Consider the following 18,918-nt stretch of genomic DNA (forward strand, 5'->3'; position numbering starts at 1 on the left):
ATGGTTAAGGGCTTGGAATGCGGATTCAGAGTCTAAAAGATCATTAGAATCCATCCTGTGTACGGGTGGGATGCTATTTGGTCCAGAATTAGACTCTTGGATTTTACAGGCTTCAGGGGGCAAGAAGACGTCCTTGCCTGTAAATACTCCAAGACCTAGGGCTAGGCCTAGGTTTAGTTCTTTCAGACAGCCTCCTTACGGGGGCGGGTCTGGCAGAGGCCAGACTACCAATCCAGGGGCCGTGGAATCCAGGAGACAGTCCCGTAGGGGAAGGTCATCCTTTGCCCCTGCGGCGCGAAGAGCTTCTTCCGCCAAGCTGCCGGATAGACCAGCAGCATGACTACCACCCACCTGTGGTTCCAGAGGGTGGGGTGGGAGGACGGCTGCTTGGGTTTGCCCAGCAGCAGGCAGGGTCCTCGGTAGACGAGTAGGTCCAGAATATCGTGATAGAATTCATGGGACCAGCTCACCTCAGGTTTTGGAAAAAATTACCTCTCTGGCTTCTGTCAAATCAGAAAGGGCTCAGGGCTGTCGATTTGCTTCGTTCAAACGAAGCTATACAGGCTTAGAATTTTCAGTAAGGGAAAAGGTTTTAGTCACACCCATTCGGGGTGCTAAGGCTAGACGGGTTGTTCAGTCTATGACCGAACTTGTCTGAAGGGGTCACAGAGAATCCCTTGTCTAAGAATGAGTTTCTTGAGACTAGTGAGGGACTTAGTATGCAGCAGAAGGTTGTCTCCACAGGACAAGTTGAGGTCCTAGATGGAGTGGACAGGCAGGATCCTGTCAGACAAGAGGCTGTCAGTAGCCAGGTCTTTGAAGCTGCTGGGAAAGATGGTGACATCTTTTGCGACCTTACCCTTGGCAGGGTTCCACCCCAGAGGAGCATTACCGTGTTCGAGGTACCAGTGGAGGAGGTAGGTCCTCAGCTGGTGGTTGCTGGACAAGAACCAAACAAAAGACAGGAAAGTCCCAGAGTTCTGCGCAAGAACAAGGGATCCACTGGTAGGGGACGTCCTAGCAAGGCCTTGGGGCTGCAGGTAAAACCTGCCCTACAGGGTCCTGTGGAGAGGCAGTCCGGAGGATCGTCCAGTCTTTCTGGTACTGCCAGTAAGGCTGTGAAGAGATCGGCTGACCTTGGGACAGTTCTTGCGTCAGAGGCTGAACCAGATGTACTTAATGGCAGGGCCTTAGAATCCAGTCTGTGGAGAGCGAGAGGGTTCTCGGGGGGTGTGATAGGCAGTCTCCTGAATGCCAGGAAGCCAGTTTCAGCCAGAATTTACCACCGTATTTGGCGTATATATATATAGGGTGGTGTAAGAAGAAGTCTTACAATTCTAAAACCTTTAGTCTGGCTAGATTTCTCGCCTTCTTGCAGTGTGGTTTAGAGGCGGGGCTTAAACTAGGAACCTTAAAAGTTCAGGTATCTGCTTTGTCAGTGTATTTCCACAGGCGGCTGGCGGAGCTTCCGGATGTTAAGACCTTTTTATAGGGAGTGCTTCACATCCAGCCGCCCTACGTGCATCCTGCGGAGCCTTGGGATCTTAATCTGGTCCTTAGCATGTTGCAGGAGCCTCCCATTGAACCTCTACTCTCAGCAGAGTGGCGGTTCTTGACATGGAAGACAGTCTTCCTGCTTGCTATCGCCTCGGCCAGAAGGGTCTCGGAGCTGGGAGCTTTATCCTGCAAGGAACCTTATCTGGTTTTTCATGAGGATAGAGCAGTTTTAAGGACTGTTCCATCCTTTCTCCCTAAGGTGGTCTCAGGTTTTCATATTAATCAGGATATAGTTGTTCCAGTATTCAGAGAGGACCCTCAGACTCCTGGAGCAAAGACAAATAAATATTTGGACGTAGTGAGGGCATTACGTATATATGTTAAGAGATCTGCAAAGATACGTAAGACAGATTCTCTATTTGTGGTGTTTGACTTTTCCAAACAGGGATGGCCAGCATCTAAGCAAACTATTGCCAGATGGCTTATGTCCAAAGTATTAATCTCCCTGTGCCGAAGCGTATTGTTGCCCATTCTACCCGGTCGGTTGGGGCGTCTTGGGCGGCTCGTAATGGAGCCACGGCGCACCAGCTGTGCAGGGCAGCCACCTGGTCCTCGGTCCATACCTTTACGAAATTCTACCAATTTAATATATTTGCGTCTGGGGACGCCTCCTTTGGCCGTAGTGTTCTGGGTGCAAGGAGATCAGAGCGGTCCCACCCTTCAGAGGGATTGCTTTTGTAAGTCCCCATGGTTAAGGAGTGTCCCCCAGATGGATGTAAGAGAAAACGGGATTTATACTTACGATAAATCTTTTTCTCTTGAGTCCATCTGGGGGACACTCCGACCCCCCCCCCCCCCCCCCCCCCGTCTTTTCGTTGTTTTCTTTTATCTCCACTCCCCCCTCTGTTGAGTGGTGTGTCTTGGTTGATTGGCCTATCATCCTAAGGGCTTTGGTAATCAAACTGAGGTATGTGGGGAATTGGCGGGGGTGATATGCTGTCAGCTGAAAAAAGTTAACTCTTTGGGTGCCAGACTCCTCCCCCCGACTCAACCCCATGGTTAAGGAGTGTCCCCCAGATGGACTCGGAGAAAAAGATTTATCGTAAGTATAAATCCCGTTTTTTGGGGGCATCTAAAGACTTTCACCATTTCAAGATGGATATGCAGATGAAGGCTATGCTGGAGCACAAGTTTCTAGGAGGAGTCCCCTGAAGACTCTCGCTTGAAGTGGTGCATGACCTGCACATGACAGGGTGCCAGACCTTAGCAGTATTGCTTGTTTAACAGGAGGTCCGGTGTAACTAGCATGATGTTTGTGACAATCATGTGCCTGCCATAGTCTGTCTGCAGTGCTTTTATGTTACAAAGTGGTTCATACTCGCCAGTCCAGGCTTCCCCGGTGAACTGGCGGATGAGGACAGACTTCTTATTTCCAACTCCTTCCTTCTCAAATACTCTTCTTTCTACTGTCTCTTGCTAGGCTTTACTCAATTTACAGGGCATCAGGGTAGTTTAGAGGCGGCCTTATTGTTTCAGAATCAGCCATGTCTGACTACCAGGAATCCTTGTTCACCACTAGGTTTACTCGGCTGCACAGACTTCGTTATCTAGCTATGGCTGTACCCAAATACCAGACAGACCTTTTTTTTAAAAAATAAAGTTAAGCGTATTAAGGCACATCATTCCCTGAAGCATGGGTGTCCTTCCATGACATTTAGGCTCCTGAGGAACCTACTAGATCACCTGTCGGTGGACCCTTCCTCATTTGATGCGGAAGATGAAACTAAGAAGGACAAGGGTAATGCAGTCTTGGTCAATTCATTTGGCCCTTTCAGAATATGCTGAGTCCCTCCCTGTGAAAAATTCTGCCGTCTGTCTAATTATATCTGTAATCTCGGCCCTCAATACTCAGATCTCAAAACGCCAAAATCAACCCATGCACTCTTCTGCACACATACAAAGTTATCCTGTCACTATAATGTTTTCCCAAGAACAGATCTCTAATGAGTTTGCTCCAGACAAACTGTTTTGTGCCTACACTTAGGGCTGCCATCAGATATTATGGGGCCAGTACACATGAAAAGCTGCAAAGTGGGATGCACAACTGCATATAGTTACAAATCTAATAATTAGGTAGGAAGCATAAGGTGGCATTATATCATTTATTTAAACATTGTTTAATAAAAACACTAATCTTTTCCCTAGTACATACTAGAAATGAGGATTGGACATCATCCAGACCCCCCCATCTGTTTAATTTTTATATAAAACAATGTATGAAAGTACTTATCGTGAAATATCATTCAATCATTAAGAGTGATACATAAGAGAAACACAATGTCTCTGAAAAAACGGTGCTCTAACAATGGAGTCATTTACATCTATTATCAGGTTTAATTAATTGTAGATTATAATGCACTAAATTTTAGACTGATAATAAATCCCTGATAATGTAGCTATATTACTTATTAAGGCAGTTTGCTCTCTGACTTGATATACAAGACAAATGCTTCAGCTTTTTTGGCACTGTGCCAGTTCAGAGAAGCTTACTGCCGCCAGAATCCTGATGGGTGGCGGGCCCCCTGTTGAGCCCCCCCACCTTCTTGGATGGAAGTCCTGCCTACACTTACATTTATCCAGCCATGGACCCTCTTGTTGTACAACTAAGAAGAGCTTTGATTATACTTCTAGACACGGTGTCCTTCAAGGACCTCTTAAATAAGAGTTTGGTTTTCTAAAAGGTGGCTCTGTTTTGGCATGTTGTCAGCAAGGAATGTCAATACCAAAGTCATAGGGGTATATTTACTAAACTGCAGGTTTGAAAAAGTGGAGATGTGGCCTGTAGTAAGCAATCAGATTCTAGCTTTCATTTATTTAGTACATTCTACAAAATGAGAGCTAGAATCTGATTGCTCACTACAGGCAACATCTCCACTTTCTCAAACCTGCAGTTTAGTAAATATACCCCACGGTCTTTATGGTGGGGTCATGATATCTATCTGGATGATATCCTGGTGAAGGCCTAATTTATAGTGCCAGTGATTCTATATTTCAAGTTTGACTAGCTCCTGAAATCGCAAGACTGGGTTATAAAAAGGGCCAAATTGTTGGTTACACTGAACCTTATGTTCAAGAGCCACTGTTTTGGTACAGTGCTTCAGAAAGTGTTCCTTCCACAGACTCACCAATATGTGCCCTACCATCTGATCCTAAATGAGGTTGGTAGGAACTATAGTCTAAACCCTGCTGGTTGTATCATACGCTCAAGTCCACGTGCACTCCATTTAGAATGCACTTCTGTATTTGGGAAACAGATCTCGGACATCTCAAAAGTCTCATCTGTGTACCTCAGAGTTGCTGAGGTGGTGTTTGTCTCAGGTGATGGATGGATGAGTATAGGTCCTGTTTGATGGCAGGGACCCTTCTTTGTACTGATCAGTATTGATACTAGTGTCCTGGGATGGGGCTTTTTTCCTACATTTGTGCACTCAGACCACGGGGTCTCCTCAGAAGTAATGTTTTAGAACATCTACCTGCCTCTGAGCACCCAGATGTTCCTCAAAAGCCAAGTGGTCAGGTTCCAGATAGATTAGATAAGCCACTGGTGTAAAATTGTCTATCAAGGTTTGCTTGAAGCCTCCAGGTCATGATGGTGAGCATCTTGCATCCTGCAATGGGAACAGTGTTAGGTTACGACCACTTTGTCGACATACAAAGTAGGTAGACTACTAAACGGCCTTATTGGCATCTCAACCCCAACTTTTTTCGAGACACTGGGCAGACTTGAGGGTCCCCGGTATTGGACCTAATAGTATCATGATGCTGCCCTTATGTAGCTCCTGGATACAGGGGTGTAGATCACCGGGAACTGATGGTGCCATGGTAGTTTTCAGGTTGTCTACCTTTTTCATTGGGGTTTATTAGAACTTGCTTTACCGACATAGCTATTGAAGCCGTGATTTAAGATTAAGATCCCTGCAGATACAGGTAATAAGACCGTGCTGTGGGCACAGAAGGCAGCTTTTTCCATATCTATCAAATCCTGGCCTGGTCTAACGTTTTTTTCATGTTTCTCATTTTATTCTATTTTTCTACAAGTGCCTAGAAAAAAAATGACATTCTCTATGTGCAGATTTCTGTCCTCTGTTTTTCTGCACCACTTGATGCATTTCGAGATTTTTTTTTTTTGTTTTGTTTTTTCCAAGTGGGCTACTCCTTTATGTCCTTGGGACTTGAACCTGGTTGTGGAGCTCATTCATGATGCTCCCTTGAGCTCCTCATCCGTCGTTCATTTTTGTCCTAGCTTGTTTCCTCTCAGAGGATCTGTGAGCTGGCGGCTTTTTTCCATAAGTTTCCATGCCAGAGTTTGCATACTAAAAAACAAAGTTTTTCATACCTTCATCCAACTTTAGGTTCTTTTAAGTTTCATGTCAACCAGGAGCTACTGGTATCATCCTTGTATCCTAGCAACTCCAAGCAGTCTGCACTTCACTGCTTGAACATGTGTTTCTTTGTCGATTTAATCTATTTCTCCAGTACTTAGTTCATCTGTTCCGAGTCACTTTGTCCATTTTGATTTCTGTGGGAAGGGATGCAGTATGTTTTTTGGTTGTTCTCCTGCTGGATAAGGGCAACAATCTGGAAGACCTATTCTGTTGTAGTGGTACTTGTTCTCTCTAGGTTTGTGGCTTACTTTACCTGGGGGATGTATCATGGGGTGTTGAAATGAACGGGAAAAAATGTGTGTGATACAAAGATCCGAAAACCAAATATAAAATTGTAATACAATGTTAATTTTTTAAAATATAAAAGGACAGGATAGAGGATACCTGTAGGTTATTTTATGACTTCATATTTTTGTTTACTGAAGTTGTAGGAGAACACAGGCTAACCACCCACCCAGGAATGCTTGTCTGCATTACTATGCTCCTTTTCTTGATTCCTTGCTGAGGACTTGTGATCTGAGGAGGATCATGGGTGGTGGGGTGGGGTGGTTATAAGGAAGAGGTCAGCTTTTTTGTTTTAAGGGTGTCCTGCCTTTTAGGTGTGAACTGTAACCCACCATTTGTGTATCCTGTACTAAAATCCAATTTTCTGCTTCAGTTTTTAGTTTAAAAAAATGATTGCAAGAGATAATTGAATAGTTTATATGAACATTAGTGCGCCTTAAATTTAAGAAAGAATACCAGTGTGTGATTTCATTCATAGCTCTGTCAGTGGTTTGATTCTTTTTTTTTTTTTTTTTTTTTTATATTATTTTGAAAGAAGTTACAGATCTATGAATTAATACATTGGTTTATATCTCTTTGGTATTAACCAACATTAGTGACATCACTATTTCCTTTTCACAGACAACAATATTCCCAGGTCATGGCACAGCAACAGAAAGCAGCGCTCTCCTCACAGCAGCAGCAGCAGCTGGCCCTTCTCCTACAACAGTTCCAGGCTCTAAAGATGAGGTAACACATCTTACTGCCAGCTGAAGTTACCCCAATCACCTTTAATGATGTATGTTACCATTGTTGATTTGAATAGTTTGCTTTCTAAGTATCACTCCGTAAATTGCATTTGCTTTTAAAAGGATATCAGAGCAGACAGTTATTCCTGCAGTAACAAGACCGATGTCTGTGGCAGAAAACACTTCAATGTGGGAGCTTCAAACAGCTGCACCACCAACTACTAGTAAGTATTCATGTTTGTAGGTCTTCATTACAGTAGGCAGGACTGTCGGAGTACATAAGGAATGTGCACAATAATAGCAATTGTCTGGTCGCTATGAGTTATAATTCATGTGATTTCTATAAAACTATAACAATTCTAGTATGGGTGAGATAATGTTCTTATCCTGTTTGATATCATACTTGAATAAAGGCACTAGTTGCCCAAGTCATTAATTTTAGTGTGGTAAGTCACATGTTTGGAACGGTTTATCTACAATATGTTGGTAATGGTGGCACTGTAGGCCATGCTCATATTACAATGCCAGTGTTTCTGATTAACAATATTTCTGATGGTGCCCTTTCATGTGAAATACCTTTTTCTGTTGGATAAGCAGCTCCATGCATTCCCTTGTTTTAACACTGCCTTTGTTTGCAGTGTGGGAAGGAAGCAGTGTGTGGGACCTGCCTGTTGAGCCATCTTCTCAGGGAACTTCTAGAGAGCAGCTGGAGAAGGTGAAAGCAGCCAAGGTATGTGAACCAGGCTCTTATTTAGTTAAGAAACCTACTTTCTTTTTTATGAAATACAATCTGTACATTTGGTAGTGCAATCCTAAAGTGTATTTAAAAAAAAATGGTAGTATGACATTAACAAGTACAAATTTCTGCTCAAAACATATTTCTGGCATACTTTGTTTTTAAGAAAAGTCATCCAACTTTAAAAGATCCAGCTTTCTCTGAAAGAGAACAGAGAGGACTGAGACCTGAACCTTTTAGGAGCAGACTTTTAAACCCCCTTCACTGGAACCTATGCTGAAGCATAACTGCCACCCATCCTTGGAGAGAAACATTTGTGGTCACCTACATGGAGAGTGAGCGACCTCTGTTGAGGTTGTCGCTCTTCAGCCACTAGTGGAGTGAAACACGCACGTCCAGAGATAGTCTGAAGGTCTTGGCCTTGGCAAAAGATTGTTCCACTTTGAAATTATCGCAAACCACTCAAATGTCCTCAAGTTAAAACTGTGCGAACTACAATCCTTCAAAGGTGGAAACCACTTTTCTCAGGAGCTACATGCGCAGGTGAACCAGCAAAGGTTTACATATTAACATTGCTTTCCAGTGCTGTATAGAGGGGACCTTGTCCTATCATAAGAGCACCCGTTGCTTTTGGTTGTTGGAACAACCATGAAGGTTTTTTGCTTTGAATGCGTCGGATTTGATTTTCTGTAGTTTATTATGCACCATGAAGTTTTTTCTTTAGTCCGTGTTGCCTCATAGAAGTGAAACGTAACACTGCAATTGGTTTCTCCTTTAAGCCTCTGTAAAAAATATTTTTAACAGTGAATGTAAAAATACCTTTCTCTTTCATCCAGTCTGGGGGACACTGCTTACCATGGGTTGTGGAGGGAGTTTGGGGAGTTGGCACCTAACTAGTTAACTTTAGTACTGCCGACAGACCCCTCCCCTCTACAATCCCCCTGCCCCCTCTTGTTCAGTTTTTTTTAGGTGCCCGTGAGTTTGGCAGTGTTTTAATGTACTGCTAGTAATTTTTACTTTTATTTCATTTATTTACTTTGAAAACTTTTTTTTAACAGGTTGCAGCGCTGGTGTGTGTTCTGCTATAGAGAACACACACAGCAGAGCAGCGCAGGCACTCCCCTGATCAGATGAGAGCCAGTGGTTCTCACTGACAGGGATAGAAAGAATGGGTGCCTGAATTGGGAGTGACAAGCGGTCTCACCGGACCGCTGTCACTCCTGGAGCCTCCCTGATAACCGGCGCTGCCACTGCAGGCATAGAGCGCCGGTTATCGGATATCTGTTATAGTGGCGGCCATCTTGGATCCGGACACAGCGCTATTAAGGAGGAGAGGAGGAAGGGGGCTATACCAGGAATCCCCCCTCATGCATAGGAGGGGGCATCTGTTCTCTTCCCTGGAGGTCTCCATTACTCTGCCACATTAACCCCGTTTTTTTTTTTATTCCTGGATTTGGAGCTGCATGGACAGCATTACTGAAGGGGGGGGGGGAGCTAAGACATAGAGCTCCCCCCTCCTTCCAGAGAGAGATGGTCTGTCCCAGTCTTCTGGCGCCAAGGAGAAGCCCGGGAAGAGAGAGATCAGAGCTGGGGGAGCAGACACCAGGATACTGCTGCTGGACTTCTCCCCTATTTGGCCTATGGGCTAAGTATTGAATTATTTAAACACATATTCTGTACTGCTGTGTACAAGTGGGCTAGTAGGGGTTATTTTATAGTTCTCCTACTTGCTTATGTATTTTGTGTTTAAAAATAATTTTACAAGTACAGTTTTTATATCTAGACTGGTTGATTACTTGTAGTTTACGTCTCTCTCTCTCTCCACACATTCTCTCTCTCTCTCTCTCTCTCTCTCTCTCTCTCTCTCTCTCTCTCCCCCTCTCCCTCTCCCTCTCCCTCTCCCTCTCCCTCTCCCTCTCCCTCTCCCTCTCCCTCTCCCTCCCCCTCCCCCTCCCCCTCCCCCTCCCCCTCCCCCTCCCCCTCTCCCTCTCCCTCTCCCTCTCCCTCTCCCTCTCCCTCTCCCTCTCCCTCTCCCTCTCCCTCTCCCTCTCCCTCTCCCTCTCCCTCTCCCTCTCCCTCTCCCTCTCCCTCTCCCTCTCCCTCTCCCTCTCCCTCTCCTGTGTGTTTGGTGTGCCTTCCTTATTAAGAAATGTCAGATAAGGGAAAGGGCCCTATTGCGAAATATTTTACATGTTTTAAATGTCATGTTAAATTACCTAATGGCCAGAAGGACCCGTTGGCGCTATGCTCTGTCTGCGAAGCAGAGGTCTCATCTGCGCAAACCCAGCAAATGTCAGCCCCACCGACTGAGGAACCGGCCTGGGTGGCCTCCCTATCACAGTCTGTTTCCTCTTTAGCTCAGATGGTTATCCAATCAGTTGTGGTCTAGTGTTGTAACCTCGGGGGCTAATAATCCTAGTACACAGCTGGCCCTCCCTACTGCCACAGCTTCTATTGGAGCCTCTATGCCAGGGCTTTCCTCTTTACAGACGGACCAGGCCTCTGTTCCCACAGAACCGCTATGGTCCACAGCATTTAGAAGGGGTTTGGATAAGCTGAACCAGTTATTTAAATCCCCTAACATCCCGCCTTTATAAAAGAAAGCGTCCTAGGTCTGATAATCCTCTTATGGTCCTTTCAGACTCTGAGGAGTTTTCAGAGGAAGAAGGGGAAATTAATTCTGATCCTGACCAGGTTCAACCTTTGAGTCAGGAAGAAAGTTCTCAAAGCCAATTTATTAATGATTTGGTTTTAGCAGTCGGGCAAGCTTTGGACCTCCCAGAACCGGAGGATCCTATTCCTAGAGACAGAAGTCTCTTTAAGAAGGCCAAAAGAAAGGCTAGCCGTTTTCCACCTTCTGTAGAGCTTAAGGATATTGCTGAAGCAGCCTGGAAACAGCCTGATAAAAGGTTCTCTGTACCTAAAAGATTCTCCTCCCTGTATCCGTTACAGGAGGAAGAAGTGGCCCGCTGGGAGACTATTCCAAAGGTCGATATTCCAATCGCCCGATTCGCCAAATACACCTTACTCCCAACCCCAGGTTCAGCATCTCTGCAGGATGTCAATGATCGTAGGGTAGAGTCTCAGCTGAAATCTATATTCACAGCTGCGGGTTCTTCCTTTAGACCCACTTTCGCTTCAGCTTGGGTGGCTAGAGCCATGGAAACATGGGCAGACCAGTTAGCAGAGGCCTTACAGGACTCTGACTTCCCCTGGCTTTGCATTTAAAGGAGGCATCGGGGTACCTTTATGAGGCGGCCCAGAACACTGCAGCTGTTTCATCTTCTATTCAGGCTGCATCTATTTCTGCAAGAAGGACGTTATGGCTGAAATCCTGGGAAGGAGATGCGGAATCAAAAAAGTCAGTGGAAACCATTCCTTTTTCTGCAGCAGGTTTGTTCGGCCTGGAATTGGATACCCTGATCTCACAGGCAACGGTGGGCAAAAGCACTTCCTTGCCGGTATTCCCTAGTAGGAGCCGTAACCCTCGGTCAGCTCCTTTTGCCAGCCCTTTCGGGGGGCTTCCTTACCTAGGGGTCAGTCCTTTAGAGGCAGGCATCCCAATTCTCGAGGCTCCTCTGCCAGGGGGAGATCCTAGTTTGCAGGTAGGCGTCATACCTCCAAGACCCAGGTGAAGCCTGCATCCTGACGACCACCCTGTTCCTTTGGAGGGGGCGCCAGTGGGGGGACGTCTGTCTTTGTTTCAAGAACAATGGACAGCGTCCTCTCAAGATCCTTGGATTCGGGGCATTATATCAAAGGGGTACAGGATAGACCTACTGGGCACGGCTCCACATCGTTTCTTCTTAACGCCGTTAGCCCAAGATCCATCAAGACGCCAGGCAATACAGGATTGTGTCGCCTCTCTTCTTTCTCAAACAGTTATCAGCAGGGTCCCAAACTACCAGAAAGGACAGGGCTTCTATTCAAACATGTTTCTGGTCAAGAAGCCGGACGGCTCCTTTCGGCCCATCTTAAACTTAAAGGGCCTCAATGTGCACTTAAGGGTGGACAAGTTTCGGATGGAATCCCTGAGGTCAGTGATAAACGGCCTAGAGAAGAATCAGTTTTTGGCGTCCATAGATATAAAGGACGCTTACCTCAACGTTCCCATTTGGATCCACCATCAATCTCTCCTGAGATTCACAGTGGGATCCTCCCACTATCAGTTCCGGGACCTCCCATTCGGCCTCTCCACAGAGGGTTTTTACGAAGATCATGTCAGTTATGGCAGCATGTCTTCACCTACAGGGAGTTCAGGTAGTACCTTTATTTGGACGACCTGCTCATCAAATCTTCCTCAGAGATTGGCTTAAGGCATCACTTATCCCTCTCCTTGGCAGTTCTCGAGGGCCATGGATGGCTAATAAACCTAAGGAAATTTCAGATGATCCCGTGTCAACGCATGGTTTTCCTAGGGCTCATTATGGACACCAGTCAGCAAAGGGTATTCCTGCCCGTCGAGAAGATCAGTTCTATTCAGAGTGTAACAACTCAGGTCTTGACTTCTCCCAGCCCCTCAATGCACTTGTGCATGCGGCTGCTGGGAAAGATGGTGGCCTTCTTCGAGACCCTTCCATTCGGTCAAGCTCATTCCCGATGTTTTCAGTGGGATCTATTAAAAAAATGGTCGGGATCCCACCTACGCTTGGATCTCCAGAAAATATCTCTATCCCCAAGGACGATAGAATCGCTCCAGTGGTGGCTAGTCCTGGATCACTTGAGGGTGGGCAGGTCCTTCGCTCCATGCTCATGGATCATAGCCACGAAGGACGCCAGCCTAATAGGTTGGGGGGCGGTAATCCTGCACCTCCGACTCCAGGCACTTTGGTCGGTTCAGGAAGCAGCCTTATCTATCAATGTGCTGGAGTTGAAGGCTATTCTTTTAGCCCTCCGGGGGGCCCAGTCCCTCCTCCAGAACCACCCGGTCAGAGTCCAGTCCGACAATGCTACAGCCGTGGCATATATCAACAGGCTGGGAGGAACCAAGAGTGTAGCTGCAATGAAGACTGCCGCTCAAATTTTGGTTTGGGCAGAACATGTCCCTGCAATCTCCGCAGTTTTCATTCCTGGAATAAGAAATTGGGAGGCCGACTACTTAAGTCGAAACCAGATGATGCCGGGGGAGTGGTCACTCCATCCGGAAGTTTTCCAGTCTCTGGTTCAGAGGTGGGGTCTTCCGGACATAGATCTCATGGCCTCCAGACACAACAGAAAGGTTCACAGGTTCTGCGCAAGGGCAAGAGACCCCTTAGCGGTGGCAGTGGACGTCATGACGATGTCATGGGAATTCAGGTTGGGATACCTATTTCCTCCGATTCCCATGCTTCCTCGCGTACTCAGACAAGTAAGGCAGGGGGGTCTTCAGGAATTCTGATAGCTCCCTCATGGCCGCGCCGAGTCTGCTACGCGGACATAATCTCTATGGCGGAAGGACAGGGAATTCCTCTTCCATCTCCACGACTTGCTTCTGCATGGTCCCTTCCGTCACCAGAATTTACCTCAGCTCAGTTTAACGGCATGGCTGTTGAAGCCAGCCTCTGGAGGGCTAGAGGTTTTTCCCCCAGAGTAGTAGACACTTTAATGCGAGCCAGAAAGCCAGTTTCAGCTCGCATATATCATCAGATTTGGAGAGCTTACATCAGATGGTGCGAAAATAGGACATGTCCCTCGTCTTCCTTTCGTCTCCCTCGCTATTTGGCTTTCCTTCAGAATGGCCTGGAGGCAGTGCTTCGGTTAGGTTCCCTTAAAGTTCAGGTATCGGCTCTTTCAGTGTTTTTTTTCATCTGAAACTAGCGGATTTACCAGATATCAGGACTTTCCTTCAGGGAGTCCTGCATATTATACCTCCCTATGTTCCGCCTACAGCACCATGGGATCTTAACCTGGTGCTGGATATGCTTAAAGGACCTCCCTTTGAGCCATTAATTGGCGCAGATTTGAAGTGGTTGACCTGGAAGGTCCTCTTTCTTTTGGCTATTGCATCTGCACGTAGGGTATCGGAATTAGGAGCTCTGTCTTGCAGGGAACCATATTTGGTTTTCCACAACGACAGAGTGGTGTTGAGAACCCTTCCTTCCTTCGTTCCTAAGGTAGTTTCGGCCTTTCACCTGAACCAAGAAATTGTAGTTCTGGTCTTTTCATCTACTTCCCATTCGGATCAGCAATCTATGGAAAAGTTAGATGTTGTTAGGGCTCTACGCATTTACGTCAAAAGAACTTCTCTGATTAGACGTACCGATTCTCTATTTGTTCTTTATGATGCCAATAAGAGAGGCTGGCCAGCCTCTAAACAGTCCATTGCAAGATGGATTACGGCAACCATTAAACAGGCTTACATAAAGGCTAACCGTCCTGTGCCGGAGAGACTAACCGCCCATTCCACCAGATCGGTAGGGGCGTCATGGGCAGCAAGAAATGGTGCTTCTGCAGACCAGCTTTGCAGGGCAGCCACCTGGTCTTCTGTCCATACATTTACAAAATTTTACCAGTTTAATGTATTTGCATCCACTGATGCAAATTTCGCTCGTAGTGCTTTACAAGCGGGGCTTTCAGAGTAGTCGCACCCTTAGGGGGCTGCTTTAGAACGTCCCCATGGTAAGCAGTGTCCCCCAGACTGGATGAAAGAGAAAAGAGGATTTATGTACTCACATTAAATCCGTTTCTCTGATTCCGTCTGGGGGACACACGGCGATCCCTCCCTTCTGCTTTTCTTCTGTGTGCTCTTGTTTGACTGGCCTTTACTCCTTGGGCTTTTTAATTAACTGAACAAGAGGGGGCAGGGGGATTGTAGAGGGGAGGGGTCTGTCTGCAGCACTAAAAGTTAACTAGTTAGGTGCCAACTCCCAAGCTCCCCTCCACAACCCATGGTAAGCAGTGTCCCCCAGACGGAATCGGAGAAACGGATTTAACGTGAGTACATAAATCCTCTTTTTTTTAAAGCAGCATAATAAAAATACATTGGATAGTTGTTGCTGGTCTGCAGGGTGTTGCATAGCTACCCAGTCTTTTATCAATTTCATTTGCTTTTAGCGGCCTCCAGGATAGAAACATCCGCAGATTCCCTCTACTGTTACAGCTAAATTAATAAACTATGAACTTTTTTTTGCATTCTTTTTAATAAAACAAAAATCCTAATAACCTTAGGAGTCTGTTTTCTTCCAAATATATGCACTTTAAACAAAGTATGTATACAAAACTATCAATTCAGATATGCTTAGATTGTTTTGTCTTTATGCACATGGTACATGTTTTTCAATACATTTGAGAGGCTACTTTTATAAACAAGATCTGTTTCATTTAAGCACACATATAGCTCTGTCTTGTCTTTAACAGTAAACTCTGCCTTTGGCAAATATTTCAAATCAAGGCTAATAGGTGAAATTAAATGAAGCCCCTGTATCCAAGCAGCACATTATCATGAATAGAAAGTCCAGTCTCGCATCCCTGCAGCTTCAGTCACCTGATTAAATTTCTTTCATTTTTACTAAATCAAAGGTCTGCGTAATAATGTGGACAGTCATTAGTAGAATAAAAGCTTGTGTTTGTAAGAGCAGAAATAAATTCAGGATACACAAAAGCACAGATACATAGATTTAATATTCCAGTGTGATCTTGCTTAATCCTTCTGCATTTAATATTATATCCCTCTACTCCATAGCTATCCTTTTTCTTTTTGATTCTCTGCTGTCATTGCTTTTCTGGCTTCCACTGACTGCCCTATTCTTTCCTACATTCATACACCTTGTGTACTGTCTGTCGCTAGTGAGGGAAGATACTATATCCACATGTGGTAGTGGTCAGGCTGAGTAGACCTATAGTAATGAAGACAAAATGAATGTTGCATGTGCAACCTTGTTTTCTAGATTGAACAGGAGAGAAGAGAAGCAGAGTTGAGGGCAAAACAAGAAGAGGAAGAGCAGCACCGGCTGCTTGAAGAGGAAGAGAGGAAAAGAAAGGAAGAGCTAGAGCTAGCACGTCGCAAGCAGGTGCTACAGTTAATTGTCATATACCATTTTAGCTATGTTCCAGTCAGGATAAACACGTACTGGGAAGAATAGACTTGTCTGATGCGTTCTGTGTAATACTGGCAAATACTATGGCCTTTTAAGATCTTTACTCTTTTATTTTCAAATAGATTAAACATTTAATAACTTTCAGGAGGAAACTTTGCGGAGACAGAGAGAACAGGAGCTGGCACTTAGGAGGCAAGTAGAGGAAGAGGAGCGGAAAAGAGAGGAAGAACGAAGGCTGCTGGAGGAAAGGAGGCGGCAGGAAGAGGAGAGGAGAAGACAAGAGGAGGAGAGGCGGAGGCTTGAGGAAGAGAGGAAGATGATAGAAGAAGAAAGGAGGAGAAGAGAGGAAGAAAAGAAGAGAGAAGAGGAGGAAAGGCGGAAAAAGGAAGAGCTTCAAAGGAAACAGGTGAGGTGATTCAATGGACAATAGATGTCCTCTCTTACGGTCTCATTTTTTACCATACTTATGACAGGATGAAATGGGCTCAAAGTGTCTAATGATGGATCTATCATAGCAATCTTATAGCAGGAGCATCTCTGTGTAATATCATCATCATCATCATCATCATTTATTTATATAGCGCCACTAATTCCGCAGCGCTGTACAGAGAACTCATTCACATCAGTCCCTGCCCCATTGGAGCTTACAGTCTAAATTCCCTAATATATACACACACTCACACAAAGACAGACACAGAGGGAGACAGACAGAGACTAGGGTCAATTTTTTGATTGCAGCCAATTAACCTACCAGTATGTTTTTGGAGTGTGGGAGGAAACCGGAGCACCCGGAGGAAACCCACGCAAACACAGGGAGAACATACAAACTCCATACAGATAAGGCCATGGTCGGGAATCGAACTCATGACCCCAGTGCTGTGAGGCAGATGTGCTAACCACATGTTTGATCCCCTCTCCTTTATTTCTACTTCACTTTGCATATAAAAGTGAACATGTGGGCATTTAAGGATGTCATTCAGCAGTACGTATAAAGTAAATACAGTTTATATATGAAGGTGTACTGCTTCTGAAATATTCACATCATAGGACACATGTTACATTTCAACTCTTTGCCTAAGTGACATCCTCTAGGTACAATTTGCCAAATGGCACAGATCCAATTGTTAAGCTCGCAGTTCGAGGTACTGCATCACTATATTAACCTGTCCATTTACTTCAGCTGACAGGCTCACTTAGGCTAGGTACACACTGAAGAACTTTCCAACCGACGTGTTATCTCAAACAATTGTACCTACGACTGAAAGTCCGATCAGTCTGACGATTCATGCACACACACTGACACGATTTACTTTCAGATCTGTGCTCTTCATCTGGTACTTCATCTGGTCCTCTAGTCTTCGGAGAATGACAGCACAATATTCATTCATTCATTATTGTCACATTGCCACACTGATTAAAACCGCCTTGTTATAGCTATCCACATGTCCTAACGAATTTCGTTTGCTTCTGTGACTCTGAAACGAAACATTCTGTCTCAGAACAAACAAATCAATTATTCCTTCTACAGCACTCTCTACATTTATTCACCATTCATCACTAGCATCAGCTGAAAAGAACGCAACTCTGTAAACTCTATGGAGATCGTGAGCATGAGTGCATACACACTACATGATCTATCGGTGGTTGGTCGGAAAATATTAAACAGTACGACCAACCAAATGAAACAATAATTGACACTTTGGGACGACTTTAGATTATCGGGTCACTATACACACTCACATGATATCTGACTAAAAGGTCGGATGTTGGCTGATTGGAGGTTTTTCTTGCGATCATCGGGCTGCTGTGTACCTAGCCTTACATGCTGATGGGGTAATCAACCTGCCTAGTTATTGTCCTGCCTGAGCAAATCTGATAAGATTTTGTTTAGACCAATTTCTTTGAGGTGCCATAACTGAAGTCTTTTAATAGTAGCGTCAGAAGCTGTAGTGTCGAGATCGGGCAACATAGGTCCTCTTACACAGTTTATTACTTTTTTCCAAAGTTTACAGTAAAGTATTATGCTGGTACTGCTTAAGAATAACAGCAGTTAGCTTATAATACTCAAATATTAACCAAATTTTGAAGTCAATACTTTTTGGGATTCATCTGGCGATTGCTGCCATTTTGCATCTAATAATAGCTGTTCAGACTCTGAATGTTCATGAATTTCTGCCCCCGAGCATTTCCAGACCTCCCCTGTACTGTAGCAAGCTGTCAGAAGCATGGCTGTTTGCACAAGAGAACAGCTACTATGACTGTTAGTCGTCATGATGCTGTTAGCTGGAGGCTAAGCTACCACTAACTTTACTGTAAATGCCAGTGGGGGAGAAGGGACCAGCCAAATTAACAAAGATTGTTTTCATAGAAATGAGGACAGAAAAAACATAATCCTTACATGTTAAATAATATTTTAAAACTCTGATATTATTATCCTTTGAAATATTTATATCTTGCCTGTTTATGGCATCAGACCATTTTGATTAACTATAACCTAAAATTAAAACACAGGAGATACACTATAGTCATCCTAATTGATTTGGAAAAAGTGTTAAGCTTCTGACATTCCCTTGTTCTATTTAGATTATGGTGTCTATATTCACTTTCTTCATTATGTGTTGTAATTGGTTTTTGTGTTTTTGGGAATACTTTATGCTTTTGTTTTTTTACTTATTTGTTTAGCTGTTAAATGTTTTCGATGGTAGCTGTACAAAGAAATTTTTTTATTTTTTTTTAATTGGTGAGAATTCGGAGTGGGTTTTGGGGAGTGTTAGGTGTAGGGTTTAGAATGGGTAGTATGAGTGGTTAAGTCAAAGGATAGAAAATAAGTGATCCAAACAGTAAAATTGGCAAGGAATTGGACCAGAGGCTGGTAGGGATAGCCTGAAAGCGTTTAATTTCCATTGCATTGTGGGACAGTACCTTTTGGAAGTGTTAATGTGAGTAATACTGCAGAGTGGTCGGGGATTCATATTGACAAATGCAAAACCTTTGGCACTTAAAAGTAGAGTATACCTTGTCAGCAGGAAAAAGACTATGTGGGGGTGGGGGGAGATTTTCTAGTCCTGTTGTGGCAGGTATGAGCTCTATTTGCCACATGCAGACATCAGCCCACTTTTAAATCGGTTATCAGTGTAATGACACTCACACTGTGACAAGGATGGACACTGCGCATCCATCCTTGCTCTGAAAGTTGTTTTTTTTTTACTATA

General features: G+C 44.6%; 1 protein-coding gene across 10 annotated transcripts in view; it reads left to right on the plus strand.

The window, feature by feature from the left end:
* Positions 1-18,918, plus strand: part of GIGYF2 (GRB10 interacting GYF protein 2) — a 135,680-nt gene that overhangs the window by 106,053 nt on the left and 10,709 nt on the right. For 9 of the 10 annotated variants that reach the window (XM_075201728.1, XM_075201729.1, XM_075201730.1 and 6 more), the window contains 5 exons: positions 6,849-6,956; positions 7,079-7,179; positions 7,594-7,685; positions 15,557-15,679; positions 15,852-16,112. In XM_075201728.1, coding sequence (XP_075057829.1) covers positions 6,849-6,956; positions 7,079-7,179; positions 7,594-7,685; positions 15,557-15,679; positions 15,852-16,112 — 685 coding nt within the window. The remainder of the gene's footprint in view (positions 1-6,848; positions 6,957-7,078; positions 7,180-7,593; positions 7,686-15,556; positions 15,680-15,851; positions 16,113-18,918) is intronic. The other variant, XM_075201735.1, reaches the window with a different exon arrangement.

The sequence above is a fragment of the Mixophyes fleayi genome, chromosome 3 (genome assembly GCF_038048845.1).
Source record: "Mixophyes fleayi isolate aMixFle1 chromosome 3, aMixFle1.hap1, whole genome shotgun sequence".
NCBI classification, from domain to species: Eukaryota; Metazoa; Chordata; class Amphibia; order Anura; family Limnodynastidae; genus Mixophyes; species Mixophyes fleayi.